Genomic DNA, 16,018 nt, shown 5'->3' on the forward strand with positions numbered 1-16,018 from the left:
GCGGTGTTTTATTTTGGAAAAGACGCACTAATTGTGATCGCGACTTTGATAAAGGATTAAATTATAAGGGTGGTCTGGACGGAAGCCGATCCTGGCAATCAGTCGCGCTCTAATCAAGCGATTTTTCGAGGTGTTTCGCGAAAAAACGGATATCACTTCCTGTCACCGCTTATAAACTGATTATCGAAGGGCATTTAGCATTCTATAGCAATCGCATTAAAATAATGGATGAGAAAGTGCACCGCGACGCTTGCGCCCTCAGAGCGTCTGCGCCATGTCACCGGATTCAAGCCGGGCCAGTAGTACAGCGTCTTCACACAAGTAAGGCCACGACTATACTGTTTGTGCGATACGCGCGCTGGCATGTGACGCGACTGTCGTTACTCATTTGTCATTTATGACAAGTGTCAGTTGTCACTGCGGATTTGGCGCTTAACGGTACCTCACGGCTGATCTTCACGGATATTTAACATCTCTCTAATTATTAAGTGTTGTCATTTCCGGATTTCGACGATCGTCCCAACAGGTAATATCAACTGAGACAGAACAACTTTTCAAAAATTTACACGCATGTCGCACTCAAAGACATTTGATACGCAAGACGAGACAAACACAAAGGATTTAATTAGTCACTTCTCCATCTGTTTTCTTTTTATTTTTCATCCTGCTGCAACAGTCGGTATTTTCAATTTTCAAAGCCAACCTAATTACTATCACTCGATTTCTGGCATGTGCTTTTAATTGGTCCTTCGTTTCCTATTCTGCTCAGATTTCAAACACCATCACCTCCATTATCTTTGACAAACGAAATAAATTTTTTGTTTTGTTTATTTTAACGTTTTACATTTTTTTAATAAAACGAGAACGTGATCTTATTACATTTTTCTTACTTACCTTGCGCGAAAATGTAGATTTACAGTTTAAAAAGCATGTGGGTGGGACAATTTGTTCGATTTTTATGCGCCCGAATTTTTTTTTTAATTTTTATTAGTCCATGAACAAGCGAGAGAAAATTGGAGATAGGAAAAAATTTCAGTTTTTGGGTCCATCGCGTTTGATGTTTTTCACGTGCCGGTCCGGCGGTAAAATTAAAAGGATATGTTTGATTTTCGACGTGACCATATGGATTTTATCTAGGTGAATCGCGTCGATGAAAAAGTGTGTAATGTTGGTGTTTTTGCAGGTATTTGTGTTTGAATTTAAAATATGCCCGTAGCGGGTAAATTTGACACGGATAAAGTGTTTGGCTCTTTTGAAGTAGATAATTAAAAAGCGTTGATGGTGTTTAAAAGTGTTTGTCGTAGATGAGTGTGTCTATCTGGCGTTCGATTTGTTTCAGGTCCAAAGTTGTGACGGATTTGGAATCAGGGTGTTTTAATTGAAAGTGAACTTTACGTAAGTTGTTTCTGGAAGACGTTATTGCGTTCCCAGCAGCAAATAACATTAGCTTTGCTCCACAGTTAAGGTGTGAACATTTCCTTTATGATTGTGAACTTAATTTAATTCTGTTCCGCTAGTGTAATTTAATAAGCGAGAAGATCGTTCGCTATTCTAGCATGGTTCGTCATAACTGCGCTAAAAGAGGATCGGTTTTCTCGATTTAAAAGGACTAACTCCGCGTACTACAGCGCTGGTATCTGGATAGATATTTAATGCCCCAGATACCGAGGCATTAAAGTGGTCGAGCGGAGAAATCTTTAATAATTGTGGACATGTAAAAGTTGATAATCCGTGCTTCGATAAGATTAAAATGTCAAAATTGTCTGAGCCGTGTGTGGTGCAGTGATTTTGTAGTGTTTCTTCGATACGGTCAACATCAACATGAAGACTCTCACTCCATCTCCGAGGACCTCTTCAGGACTTCTCGTGCTGACGTCTTGGATCCTCATCCTCCTCGAACTTTGCACAGGTTTGTCTCTTTTACTTTCTTTCACCACATCACACTTACGCCCTTCGTTAACGAAATGACCGCCCGCTACTACAAATTACCCAAATTTGCCAGACCTTTTCCTGGAAAACTACACCAACACAAATACGCACCAAGTATTCTTGCAATAACCCCTTCGTAAAACTCACTCTCAGTACGCAAAATTAAATTACGTTTGTACAACACTCTAACGCCGAAATGTCACTGATCCTTAATTAAATACGCCATTACCACCTCACATTAAAACATACTCTTCAAATATTTAACTCGTCTCCATCGATCCTAATTGCTCACTCAAACACTCAACAAATCACAATAATCCACACGAACCGGAGGAACATCACACAAAAGTTATTCCATCAACATTTCAACCTACATTATTATCATTATTTATAATGCAAAAGACGGAATTATTGATGCTCTTTTAAAAATTAATTCTATTCAATATCGTTGAAACATACAGATGGAGCTTTTATCCTGCAAAAAGCTTATTTCTTAGAATTATTAATACCAAGCAGATCTCTAAATTTGATTTCAAAAAATGAAAACGTCTCATAATTCGTATTTTCTTTTTTTATATTTCATATTGATTTTCTACGGTAGCTACACACATCCCACTAAAATGCGTTTACCATGAATTTAACTATTTACTGAATTCATCTGAGCTGCGTAATCGGCTCTTAATTGCCTTTGCTTCCACCTCGCTTGAGTATATGTAAGTGTTATGTAAATCAAATTATTATACAGGGTGGATACTGTCTTGACACCAGTCGAGAGAGTACCGCAAACCGAGAGGGAATAATTCGAACGATTCTACTCATTTTCTAAACTAAAAATTACGGAGTCCTTTGAATATACAGGGTGTCGCAAAATTAACGTATTCCAAGTCGGGAGTCTTGTAGGGAAAAATCTCAGGAATCTCGAAAAAATAAAATAAAAAATATAGATACATACATATATGGATCTGAAGGTTCAAACTTTTCATCATGTTTTCTTCAAATAAAAAATATAAATGGTTGACATTCATTTTGAAATATGGTGAGGATAATTATGTAAAATATTAAAATATAAATGAAAAGACATTTCTTGAAAAAACAGCTTTATCTCGAAAAAATAAGTTTTATTTTTCCAATTTTTGTTCAAAAGGGAAGTACAACATAGCTAGAATATTTATCAGGTACTTTTGAACAAATATTGGCAACTTTGATATTTTTTTCAAAGTGACAGCAATTTTTTTAAAAACATTTTTACTTGGTCAACAAGACTAAGCCCCGAACTCGGAATACGATAATTTTAAGACACCCTCTATTTTTTTTTAAAGTGAACGATTTTTTTTCGCTTAATTGTTTGATGGGTAATATTTGGGGACCGCTTGTGGGATAATTGCCGTGAAAGCTTTTTTACTGTCGAAGCTTGAAAAATAAGATTTGGAAATTGTTCCACATGTAGCTACATTAATATATAATATGTTTCTGTCGTCGAAAGTCGAGGTTTATAAAATGTTTTTGACAGTTAGCACGATAGCCGTGATTGGCCAATATTGATCCGGGTGACCTTTCTTTGTACAAAATAAATCTGGGAACCAAAGAAGGGATACACGTTCTCATTCTAATGTGACGTACGAGATGATGGATAAAGCAAATTGAAGCGTGTCACATCAAGAAAGCATCGAAAACATTGTTTGTGAAATTATGCAAGAGAGGTCAGCACCAGACGCCGGTCGAAAAAGTCCCGGTGTTTCAATTTTTGTTGTTCCAACATCGTTACCCTGGAAATCCAGGTGTCGGAAAAGAAAACAGTCTTATCTAAACAAGTGCAAACATTATTACACAGGTGGGAAAAACTTTGTCCATAAAAAAGTTTGAAGAACGATCAAGTCCATAATTCGGAATGGATTTGTGTTTCATGTTTCTGGAACACTTGTGTATTACTCGTGCGGCGAAAAATGAAAGTCACGCGTGTAATTAATAAACTTGAAAGTGTTCGTTGAAAAATATGTACTTTGACCCTTTGGCGTGTCAACGGGAAGTATCGTCATTTTTTGTGCTTACTTCATACGAGTCGTAAGTATTTTTCAAATTTCCCTTGCCAAACATAATTCATTTCGTTTTTTAACATACCGTAACACGCAGTTATGACAAGTGGCGTTTTTTATAATTATGCGTACACACCGGCTAATGTCGTGTTTACACACAATGACAATTTCACGTCCCATTTTTGAACAAAGTCGGAACACGATGATGTAAACGATGCCGATTAATAGCTATTGGAAGAGTAAACAACGACGACGTTAATAATTAAATAGCTAATAATGGACGGTAAATTGTCTGTTTTATTGAAGAGCAAGTGATGTAATTGCCGCACTAAATTATTCACGAAGCAAGGTAGATTTTTTTTAATAATCAAATAAAATATTAAAATCTTTCTTCAAATTGGACAATAAAGTACTTAACTATTTTTTTAAGGGGTGTCGTATAAACTTCTCGAGCAGATTAAATCCCTTGTCCTCGTAATTATCATTGACTTTTTAATTTTGGCCGACTTTACTGACTTTTCTTGTATAATATCACATTTCCTGGGTTTTTACAACACATTTTGAAATCTTCATTGTTCACGTTCTTGTTGTCTCCTTGGCAGATTTATTACGCCGCAAGCTAATGCGGCAAACTCTTTTAAAAGACAATTTCCACAAGATACTTTTTAATTCTTCCAAAACAAAACCTAAACTTGTTTATTAACCGGAGTTAAGATAATGCAAGGGTGATTAGTGACGCGTTGCAGGTATTGTTCCGGGCCCAGAATTGATCTTGTTAAATCGGTGCAATCGCTTAAAAGAGTTCCAGACGAAACTATTCATCAAGAGAGGAATCTCTGGAAGAGCGGTGACAGTAGCTTAACAAGTACAACTAAGAATCAAATAATGGATTTGTTGGAATAATTGCTGTCAACTGTGACCATTTTTCTTCACTTCCTGGCGAAATCTCGTACAAATGGCACCTACTTTCCGATAAAAATCGATTTGACGTTCATTTATTGGTAACACTTAAACTGCGCCTAAAAAGGCCTTTACTGGCTAAACTTATTTATCAACCCTCTTATAACATGTTAACAACAGCTATTCCAATAAACTTCCAGATTCTCATTATTAAATCAAATGGACCGTGACAATAAACTTTGTCTCATAAAACAAAATCATAAAAACTTCCTTACTATATCACAGTTTAGTACAAAAATAAAAATAATATCCAAACTTAATCAGTATTTTTCTTACGATTGATAAAACTTTAATTGGCAACCCACAATATTTACGACCCTCTCGAAACGAACTTACAAAGAATTACAAATAATTTTATGGATTCGGGACTCCATAACTTTGTCCCTTTAATACGTCGTTATAAATTCAATCCGGAACTCAGGTAAGTAGACTTTCAGGATCGCCTTTCGTTGCTTGTCTTTTCTCGCGGTAATTAATTAACAAAGTTGTTCTGTTAATGTGAGTTGTCAAATTAAAATATCAGAGTGCGTAATCGCGATCGAGCGTCACTTGCACAACCAAAATGTCCACCGCTGGTGCACGGTAAGTACGATAAGATCGCAATTCATCATGTTGTATTACTCAAAACTGTAAGTGGAATTTACTTGAAATATGATTAAAGCAAGTTTTTATGGAGTTCGTGAGACGAGCGATAACAAATTACCCAAAAAGAATTGTTTGACTAAGTTAGGAAGATAAAAATGAAGGCGAGTCTCTACAATGCCGAAACTTCGGACTCGCCCACTGCCCTCCCTAATTATCGAAACTGAGTTATCTTGTTCCGTCGGTGCTGGTAATGTGGAGGAAGGAATTTTTCAAGTATTTCAACAGAATTTCGGCGGCAATTAGACGGCTTATGTTACCCCGCGAGTAAATTTAATTGGCGAACCCTTACAAAAATCTCACATTGACGACTCACCCCCCTTCCAAATGAAATTTGCAAAGAATTACAAATTATTTTAGATGGAGGGAAGCCTATATTGGCATTTGTCCCTTTATATGGCGCTGTAAATTCAATTTGCAGGCATGCAGGTAAACAGAATTCATATTTCCGAATACTTTCTCCCCTGCTTCGTATTCAACTTTCTTTGGTAATTTAGAATGTTACGTTAAAGAATTGTTCATAGAAGGAGTTGGGCAAATTGTTTACCCGAAATGATGTGTAATCAAACAATTTCAAAAGAGCAGATATGTATGGAAATTACCAACGAATTTCATTCAATTTTAAGCATTACCATATAAAATGAAGCCAGTGAGTCATCACTAACAGAACCTTTCCCTTCGAGATTAGTAAATTTAAAACTAACCGAATCGCCAAACTATTCGAACTGCTTTATCATCAAAATTCATTGGATTGTCTCTGGCCAAGACTTGCAACTTTACTTGTGGTATTTCAACAGCGAATTAGTGCTCGAATTACGACTAGTTTCCCAGGACTAGGTATCTAATTGCACAGGAATTGCAAATATTCGGTTTCACGACTTTTATTAGAAATTGTTGTAGAAAGGTTGTATCTCATTAAGCCAATTACATGGTAAAAGGGTAAATAGCTGACTGATTAACTCAGTCAATCATCGGGATTAACGGTTCATTTATTTTAAATATCTTTGTTCTTTTATTTGTTCCACAGCTTTAAACTGTACAGATGTAATTCTTTCATTATCACTGAGATGGATTCATCAAAAGTGTCGACTGGAATTTTTTGTACTGTCGCACGCTTACGAATCAATTTACAAAGTAAGAATTCATATTAAACTTTTTCAAACAAATTTTTTCACAATGTACTTTTTTCTCATCAATACCCTCTAACTCGCTTAATATGTCGTCGGAAGCAGAACGAGGGAAGTACTGCTTCCGGACGGCGTTCTCATGGGGCGTCGGAATTAAAGGTATAAATCAACAAAAGAAAAATAAGATTATTACATACTTAAACAATTTCAAATCTGCCGTCGGATTTTTTTTCGAACTCTTGAATGTTTTATCAGTTCGAACAAGACGTGATCCAGGTGTAGTTCGTTGATGCGATCTAGTTGGGGTAATTTTCCCCATTTAAAACTGCAAGATTAGTCTTTGAGTAGTCAGTTGAAAGAAATTGAGTCTCAAGAGTGGTTTCATATTTCGAGAAAATTGTTTAGTGCAAAAATCGAGCCAAACAATGACATGTTTTTCTATTAAGAGGACAACAATACAGGATGAGTGAACAACAAATTTTGATACAAGTTAGGAGAGAATCCGGTTTGACCATGTAAATGTTGACTGGATAGCAAAGTTTGTTGGAAGAAAGTAACGAAAAACCTGGTGGGGCACTATCAGATGTGGGAAAAATGAAAAGTTTTTTTCGAATGGTATAGGTACAGTCGAGGCTTGTTGGTGTTATACAGGGTGTTGTCAGAATTCCACCGACAAACTTTCAGGGCTGATTCTATGATCAAAAATAAGCAGAAAACCCTTAATACATATGGGGTCAAAAACGCTTAGTTTGGAAGATAATCTACTAAAAAATTTTACCAACAAGAAAAGCAGTCAGGTGGAATTATTGATGAAACAAAATAAAAAGGAGCTATTTCATAAAAATTTGACCCCATATGTATTAAGAGTGTTATGCGTATTTTTGATCATAGAATCTGCCCTGAAAGTTTGTCATTGGAGTTCTGACACACCCTGTAGATTACAGACATGTAGGCATTCCAAAATTTGGTGCATTTGGGGGCGATTAAACAATAGAAAATAGTACTAGTCCTAAATAGTCCTAGGAGATGAAGGCTTTTCTATCTTACCCTGGAGTTCACGATATCTTGAAGGAGTCTTGCTGAATTTCTCCTGTCACGGTACACCAGAAAAATTATGATAATATTTTTAAAAGAGAAGGAGTTGAACGTTGTTTTAGACAAATAAAACCCACATTTCCTATTCTTCAATATAATAGTATTCCTAATAAAATAGAAAATATACCTGCAATAATTATTTGTTGTGTTGTTGTACTTCGTAATATCATCGTTCAATTTTTGAAGGATGACATTTTTAATTATCCTGAAGAAGAACTTCATTTTGAAGATTTGAAGAAGACTAAATCGAAACACGTCCAACAGAAAAGACAATTAATTATTCAAATGGTTTTAATTAAAACTGTTTATTGTTAAATCATTTTAAACAATAATGTATCATAAAAAACGTGTAGTAATTACTAATTGTTTATTTTCATTTAGAAGTATACTCAATTCTATAAAAAGGTAGCCAGGCATTTATGATGAACAGTCTTAGGACAGAATAGTCCCGGACAAGTCGACCAGTACAACTTTGCGTAATACCCCGCTCACCTATAAACACGATTCAGCTGGTTCGCTTTACATAACAGGCGAACCAGCTGAATCGTGTTTATGTGCTAGTGAGGAATTACGCAAAGTTGTACTGGGCGACTGTCCGGTACTATTTTGTCTTAACCACTGATTGATGAATCATAACAATAAAAAATTTCCTCTTTCTCTCATTTTCTCTACTTTTTTTCGTTCTTCGATTTCGTGTTGTTCCATTCTTATTAATTTCAATTGCTTTAGTAAAACTAAATGCTAAATTTTGTTGTTTCCGATGGTGGTGGTACAAGTGATTTACACAAACTTTCGCCTGAAGTGGAAGGTTCACGCTTTTTAGTATTATCTTGGCCAAAGCTTTCGTGAAGGCCAACGGACAGCTTCCCTAATATTGTATTTTTGCCTAATGAATATTAAAATAATACAAAATGCGCAGACTTTGTAAAAACCGGATTTTTTCCACTTATTAAATATCCAAAAGCAATTTTTCCTACCGTTTCAGTACAATTTGTTTTCGGTTGGGTTAATGTCAATTTTGTTTTAATTTCTCCTTTCATATTACAAATTTTTTTGGATAAATGTTTCGACATAATGGGAACGTTAAATATTTTCTCGTACTCTTCTGCCAGATTTTTAAAGCGCCTTTCTTTTCTTTCTTACTTCTGTGCAATAAATCATTGCACATACATAATTTTATTTATAAATATTTTCTTCTGCATCTTCAATAATTTCTCCATTTCTATCACTACTATCAGACATGTTTATGGTACAATCGTCAACTAAATCCAGATTCGTTACTTTATGCAAGTTACAGAACCTGTAGCAATTCCTTTTCTGGCACGGGAAACCTGGGAATTCCTTAAATCTTTTATCGACCTGGAACTCAAGCAATTGCTTTTTCTACAAGCAATTGCTACATTAGCTACTAAACCGTATTATCTTAAAGCAATCACTTCATTTTTCTTCATTACCCTCAATGTCTTCTTCATAGATGAATTTAAGTTATGTTTACTTTCCTGAGATGATTTACAAAGTTAGCCGTGAGAACCGCTCAAATGTAGCTCTCTGCAACCCACTGGCAATTTTTCAGAGGCCAATTCCAAAGTTCATTCTATAGATTCCTCAGTCGAAATAATTCTGTATTTCGACGACCCCCCTAGTCCAGACACAAATCCGATCGAGTACGTATAGAATTATTTAGATTGAACAGTTCAAGAACGCTGAATGACCTCTTAGAACACTTAATGAGTTGGAGAACTTTCAAGTGCAAGCATTTCAAACTACACATCAAAACTATGTCTAGGAACGCATTGGAGCTTTTAAAGGAAATTCAGCTCAGCGAACCACTAATATTTTTAACTTCTTTTAACTTATCAAATTGATCGTTTTTGTGTTTGTTAAAAAAGCTTATTAGAAAAGCTTCTACAAAAAAGATGCTTGGTAAAGCCAGGAACGTCCAATATCAGTCTATTACCTTGGAACAAGCATTTTAAACAGTTTTATTCCATAAATAAATCTTTGATGGCACCCTACTTATTTAGCTTTTAGTTTTTGTAGGAAAGTCTTAAAATGACACATTAGTATTTTGTCGTTTTTTACTGACATACGCTTTTGTGTAAGCTTCTCATTCGTAACAATTGAATTACAGGGCGCTCCTCTTTGGGTTGGAAGTGACATTTTATTTACTGTACCTTGTTGTAAATAATGTACCGTAGACACGGGAGCTGTTCACACTTCTGTAAAGATATTGATCAGTGTTTCAATTTTGACATTTTGGAAGGGAACTTGTGTCACTTCAACTACTCATTCAATTGGAATTATAAATGGCTCATTTGCGTGCTTTTATTAATTGGCGTTGTTGAATCAAATCTGATTTGTTGAGTAACTCTTTATGGAAGTGGCGAGAATTACTGTTTGATATCAGGTGATAATGACAGTGTTGGTGACAATGACACTAGCCCAGCAACTTCGTCAATGTTGTGTGGCCAGTATTAATCTGATTATCGACTGGTCATGTGTTTATTGAATTCGAAATGATTTGCTTTCTTTGTTTATAGAACTAATAGCTATTTAATTTGATAATGATATAATGAAACAATTTCCATAATCTTGTGAAACACACAAACTCATCAAAGCATTTGCGTGTACGCTGTTATTACCGTCTGCATTAATAATTCAAATAATAAATCCATTAGAAATGTTGTTAGTGTTGGAAAATATAGCCGGAAATTCCCGATCAGCATGAGATACATCAATAATGGTACAATATTCATCACAGTCGATGCAATTATTTTCTTCTTTTCTCTCGAGCGGTCTCGAGTGCAATTGTACAAACCGAATTACACGTGTAGACACCCCCGTCATGAATTAATATTCACCCTCATAAATTCGGGGTTTGATATGTAGGTATCCTAACGGAGGCGGCACTCGTCAACAAGATGAACCTTTCGAACCCGTTAAATTAATTTCATTTGAACTTTTTCTTTCACATCCGAGTTTAAATAAATGCTAATTACCGAGAACTTTTGACATTTCGATGATTTAATATTAGGGACTTTGGAATTCAATAATCGAATATCGACAAATTTTATGCAATTAGTTTTGCTTTAAAAAGTCATTCTATTTCCATATTTCTAAAGGCGAAACTTTATTTTCCGAGTCTCCCCCGTAACAAGTGAAAACTTTTTATTGTTATATTTATATTGATCCTGCCACAGGGAGAGTTTCTATCGAGTTGTAATTATTTTTGAAAATGATCCACTCTAAAAATTGTCGGGTAAAATACCACATTGTTCTTGTCGCTAATGCTAATTTAATTAATTAATATTTATATTAAATTTAATATTCACGTCAGCGCTGTTTGTTTAACTATTTCAGTTTGTTTTATTTACAAACAGAAATTATTACAGTTGAAATAACTTTATCACGATTTAATTTGGAAATATATATTTTGTGTAGTTACTACTAGGGAATTTACTGCCGAATATGTGCACCAATAAAATAAATATATTATCATACTTGTTTATATGTATTACGGTAGATCCAGGCGAAAAATGCATGGCAAGCAAAATTAATAAAAGTAGTAGGAAAAATCGCTGACTCAACAAATCCTGCTTTTACATAGAAATGTCTGGTCGATAAATTGTGATTTAGATCTTTCGACAAATACCAAACAAAAACTAGTAACATTTGGCTAGGAAAATCCACAAATCAGAGTCGCATCTAAATGTTAAAAGGACGCGTGTACCGAAGGACCATCAGAGAGTTACTCGTGCTTTGAAAACTTCCTGAAAGATTCTTTAACTTTGACTACAGTGTGTTGTGCCGAATGACTTGCAAAAGTTGTGAAGGTCATTCTTTGAAATATTTGATTTGTGCGAGTACCTGTCAGAATGTCAGAATTAAAAATAGATTTGCAAAATGGGAAAATAGATTTGCGGAATAGATATTAAAGACATAAAGTTGTAAAGTATCCTTAAACTGATTTCTGTATAGTCTGCCCTTTTCGCTTCACGGGCAATAAACTTTTTTCACAAGGGTAGTAAATAAACAAGATACGTTATCCGTGTTAAAGCTCATGTTTCGTCCTTTTTGATTGTCATCGGCGACCACGCGTCTTGTTGAGTTTTATTTTGAAGAAGATCGAGACCATCTTGACCAAATCATCACTTGTCTGTGCTTAGATTGATGTGTTCATTGTATTGTAGTGGAGCTTAGTCTTGCGCCGTGTTTATTGTATTATTACTGTATTCCTGAGGCATGTATCCTCACACCCTTTTCGGATCTCCGGAAGTCCCAGAGGTTTCCATAGTGGTGAGACTGGGGAATTTTGGGGTAGCCGTAAACTGCGAATTTCCATATCCATTTCTGGCACGATGAAGTTTGATCCAATAAAATTTCCAGAATCTGAAACGGGCTTTCCGAGACGTCATTTATCACGTTGTTTTAAAAATGTCACGATCAATTGAGCCTCCTTTCTAGTACAAATCAATGAGGATCGCGGCGTCAATTTTAAAATTGATTGTGACCCGTCCAAGATTAAAATTGCTTTCTCATTGTGGGGTTGGAGGAGTTATGGCCTCGCTGATACGGATAGTAAACCGGTGAATACTCCACTAGTCGTTCAGCCGTAGTGGTAGGTACACTAGAACATCCGAAAAGCCCTCAGGAAGTCGTGCTAACTTCGCGCAAGCGATTTTTAACAGTTTGTTCGGATATTCAACGCCCGGTTGCGTTTTGCAGGTTTTGTTGCAGATGACGTTCGGTCACAAAGAGATTTCTTTCACTCGCTATTATCAAATGTCTGTCTCGGGCTATTGTGATACGTCGTTTTGCAGTGGCCCCTTTAAAACCGTCTCGTACTCGCGGAACTGCCCTTTGTGCCGGCGGCCAGAAATCAGAAATAATTGCCTCCAGAAGGACTACAATATCGGCGGGGCCGTCTCGCTTGATGAAAAAAATTGTTATTGTGCGGAGGGTCCTCGATATTATCATCTTCGACTGGAAACAGTTGTATTAAATTGTTCGGTCACCAGCAGAATGCGAGAAAAATTAAGTGACCCGGTGAGATTAGTTTGTATTGTGAGATGGACACATTTTGGCTATTTCGACCGGCTGGATTTGACATAAATGTACAAGATGAGTGTTTGAAAGGAAACACGAAACGGAAAAAAATGTGTCGTAAAAATATCGTTTAGGAGTAAAGAAGAAAAACGATGGTGAAACGAAGTGGAGGGAGGTGACCAGACAAGTGGTGTGAAAAAGAACACCAAGGTAAAGAAAATTTAGATTGGGTGAAAAGGTTACTGATTTCTTGATGTGTCTAGACCAAAATCTTCAAAGTCGTTTAGAAAAAAATGAGAAACATTCAGAGGTAGATATAAGATAAACAGGAAAGAAATAAAAACAAATGAGTGCTGAAAGAATGGAAGAATGATTAGATGACAACATTGTTCCAATATTTTATTTAAAAAAAACAGGCTATTTAAGGAATTCGATTTTGATCACACCTGATACAATATGCAACATTTTGTTAGTACCTAGTAAAATAAAAAAAAATGAAAAGGAAGATTTAAAGTGCAATTTGAACGCAATACATACAGTCTGTCCAAAAAGTCTGGACACACCTCAATAAAATAGAAACGAATGATTTTCGAGAAAAACGCAAAAACAGGTGAACTAGCGTTTTCAACAAACTTTCTGTTGATGGTATCTGTTTGCGGTTTTTGATGACCTTGAAAGAGTTATGATGTCATCAGAGGTTTTTTAAATGGCAATGTCGCATTTTTACTACCGTTTTTAATAGATCTTTTAATGTCTACCCGACGGTGAATTTTTTTTTTTTTAATAACAGAATAACTTTTTCAAGGTCATCGAAAAGATCGAACAGACACTATCAGCAGAAAGCTGACCTGTCTTTAGATTTTTTTCCAAAAATTATGCGTTACGTTTTCATTTGGATGTTTCCAGGCTTTTTGGACACACTGTACACCACAGCACAGCAGAACAAATAAATGAAGATGATATTGTGAATCTAAGGGAGGCAGCTGCAAAGCAAATCGATACTTTCTTCTGAATTTAGCTTTTTAATAAATTTAATGAAAGAAATAGTTTCCTTGACATTATGTACGTATGTTGACTCAAATATCTTAATAATAATAAATTAAGCAATATTGGGTGCGGTCAGTGTTTGGATGGGTGACCGCCTAGGGAAATCACGTTCCGTTGCAACATCAATACTTCATAGTTTCATTACTTGATTTCGGTATTGTCTATAATCCGTAATTTCGTATGAACAAACTCGTGTATAAAGTAGGCGTGTATCAAAAAATAAATGATAATATAAAAAATGCGCAGTTTCGAAGGAATTATCAATACATATTTGATAGAAATATCTCTAATGATAAATAAATCCGGCCTTGATGCCGTGCCCCCTCTTAAAGTGTAATTTACCAATAGAAAACGAATTATAGAACAATATTTAATAACCTAAATATTAAACACACAAAGTAATTAAAGAATTAAAGATATGTAATTATAGATCTTATAGCTCGTCTTGTTAAAGAGATAATCTTTCCTTGCTATGAAAACAGAATTTAAAAAATAAAAGTAGTTATGGACCAAGCAGCTATCCTGTGGATCACCAAAATTACTATGTATCGTACATATTACAGCTTCTTAGAAAAGCATTTAATAGTATATTATGTTATTAGAAGCAAAATAGTATATTATGTAACGAGTCTTATAAGAAGCATTTTATTGCACGCACGGGTTTAGAGCACGACGAGCGTAGCGAGGAGTGCCCTAAAGGAGTAAGTGCGATAAAATGCCTTATAAACGAGATGTCATACAGTATTTTTTCCACTTTGCCACTTTTTCAATGAAAAAAAAATAATTTAAAATTTAAAACCGTTAAAGTTGAAGGATTCCACCCAAGGTCACGTCTGCGGTCTGCCGCGACACCACAGTATCCGTCAACATTAAAAAATTAAATTTCACTGTTTTTAGTATTATTATTATATCACGCCTTTTCCTATTACGATACGCAAAACAGTATCGTAATAGCATCAGTACGAACGCAAAGTAGAAAAATGAAGTTATATGTGCTGCAGCTGGTAATTTGGCTGCCGAATATAGTGAATTCTTAACAAATTATTATTTAACAAATGTTAAGAAACCAGGAATTATTTTAAGATAGAAGATTGGATAGATTGAAAAATTAATGTAGCTTGTTTTGGAAAGCGTTACTATGACTATTTTTTATGACTATGACTGGTATAGAACAAAATCCATTTTTTTAAATAATTATTTGGATTTGGATTATGGAGAATTTTTTTTATTAAATCTTATTTATTCAATTCAACTTTCAATATGTCAGATTCAGAAACGAATTTGTTAAAATTTTAATTTCAAATGATTTATCTAGTTTACTTTATCTGCCACTCGTCAGCGGAGATAATAACTTTATCTGCTACTCGTCAGCTCGCCAGATGCCGTAGCAATGAAGTGACACTTTAGAGCAGTAATGTTATATTTTACTGATGTCTGAAGAAAAACAATTGTTTTTTATTGTTTCATAATACATAGGTACTTGGCATAAAAAAATTGTGAATGTTAATAATACATATAAAAAATAATTAAATAGAACAGGGATTAAGTGACACTTTTGTTATTAAAAATGAAATAGAGCCCAAATGAATTTGAAGAGAAAACTAAAATTTCCATTCAGCTCATTTTATACTTCACATTTTTTTAATCGAGTCCTTCATAATCCAAATCGACTCTTAATGCCATGCATTACTTAATGCTGCCGACTGGCAATTGTTTGTTTGAAGGGAAAAAACGGGAGCAGCGATGTGTGTTTACTGGTTGATGCAGGACTTCCGCCACCGTTTTCATCAGAGGCAGTTTTCTGCAATGAAAGGAAACCGATTAAGTTTCTTTCCTCGTTACATTTGCGTCCTAAATGGTCCGGATAAAGATACATTTCTTTCCATTCAGTAAAAATGATTTCGCCGTCGGTTCAATCTAGCTTTTTTTTTTGCGCAAACACTCGGTGTATGATTATGCTAACAACACCGAGTGAATGTGTGCATCGATTCCACGTTTGCTTTTTAAGCGTGAACTTTTAAAGGCGTCGTCTGCGACCTGGGTCATTACCAGTTCAACCGTATGCCTCGCGGACCAATCAACACGCCTTACGTTTTTACAAAATTAAAAAGATCGTCGCTTGAGAGTAATCGAACCTGT

General features: G+C 35.2%; 1 protein-coding gene across 1 annotated transcript in view; it reads left to right on the forward strand.

Annotated features, from left to right (window-relative positions):
• Positions 1–312: 312 nt before the first annotated feature.
• Positions 313–16,018, forward strand: part of LOC138140083 (protein CEPU-1-like) — a 281,937-nt gene continuing 266,231 nt past the window's right edge. Inside the window, exons 1-2 of the mRNA XM_069060788.1 lie at positions 313–526; positions 1,340–1,909. Of these exons, the coding sequence (XP_068916889.1) occupies positions 1,822–1,909 (88 nt within the window). The 5' untranslated portion in view covers positions 313–526; positions 1,340–1,821. The remainder of the gene's footprint in view (positions 527–1,339; positions 1,910–16,018) is intronic.

The sequence above is a fragment of the Tenebrio molitor genome, chromosome X, assembly GCF_963966145.1.
Source record: "Tenebrio molitor chromosome X, icTenMoli1.1, whole genome shotgun sequence".
NCBI lineage: Eukaryota > Metazoa > Arthropoda > Insecta > Coleoptera > Tenebrionidae > Tenebrio > Tenebrio molitor.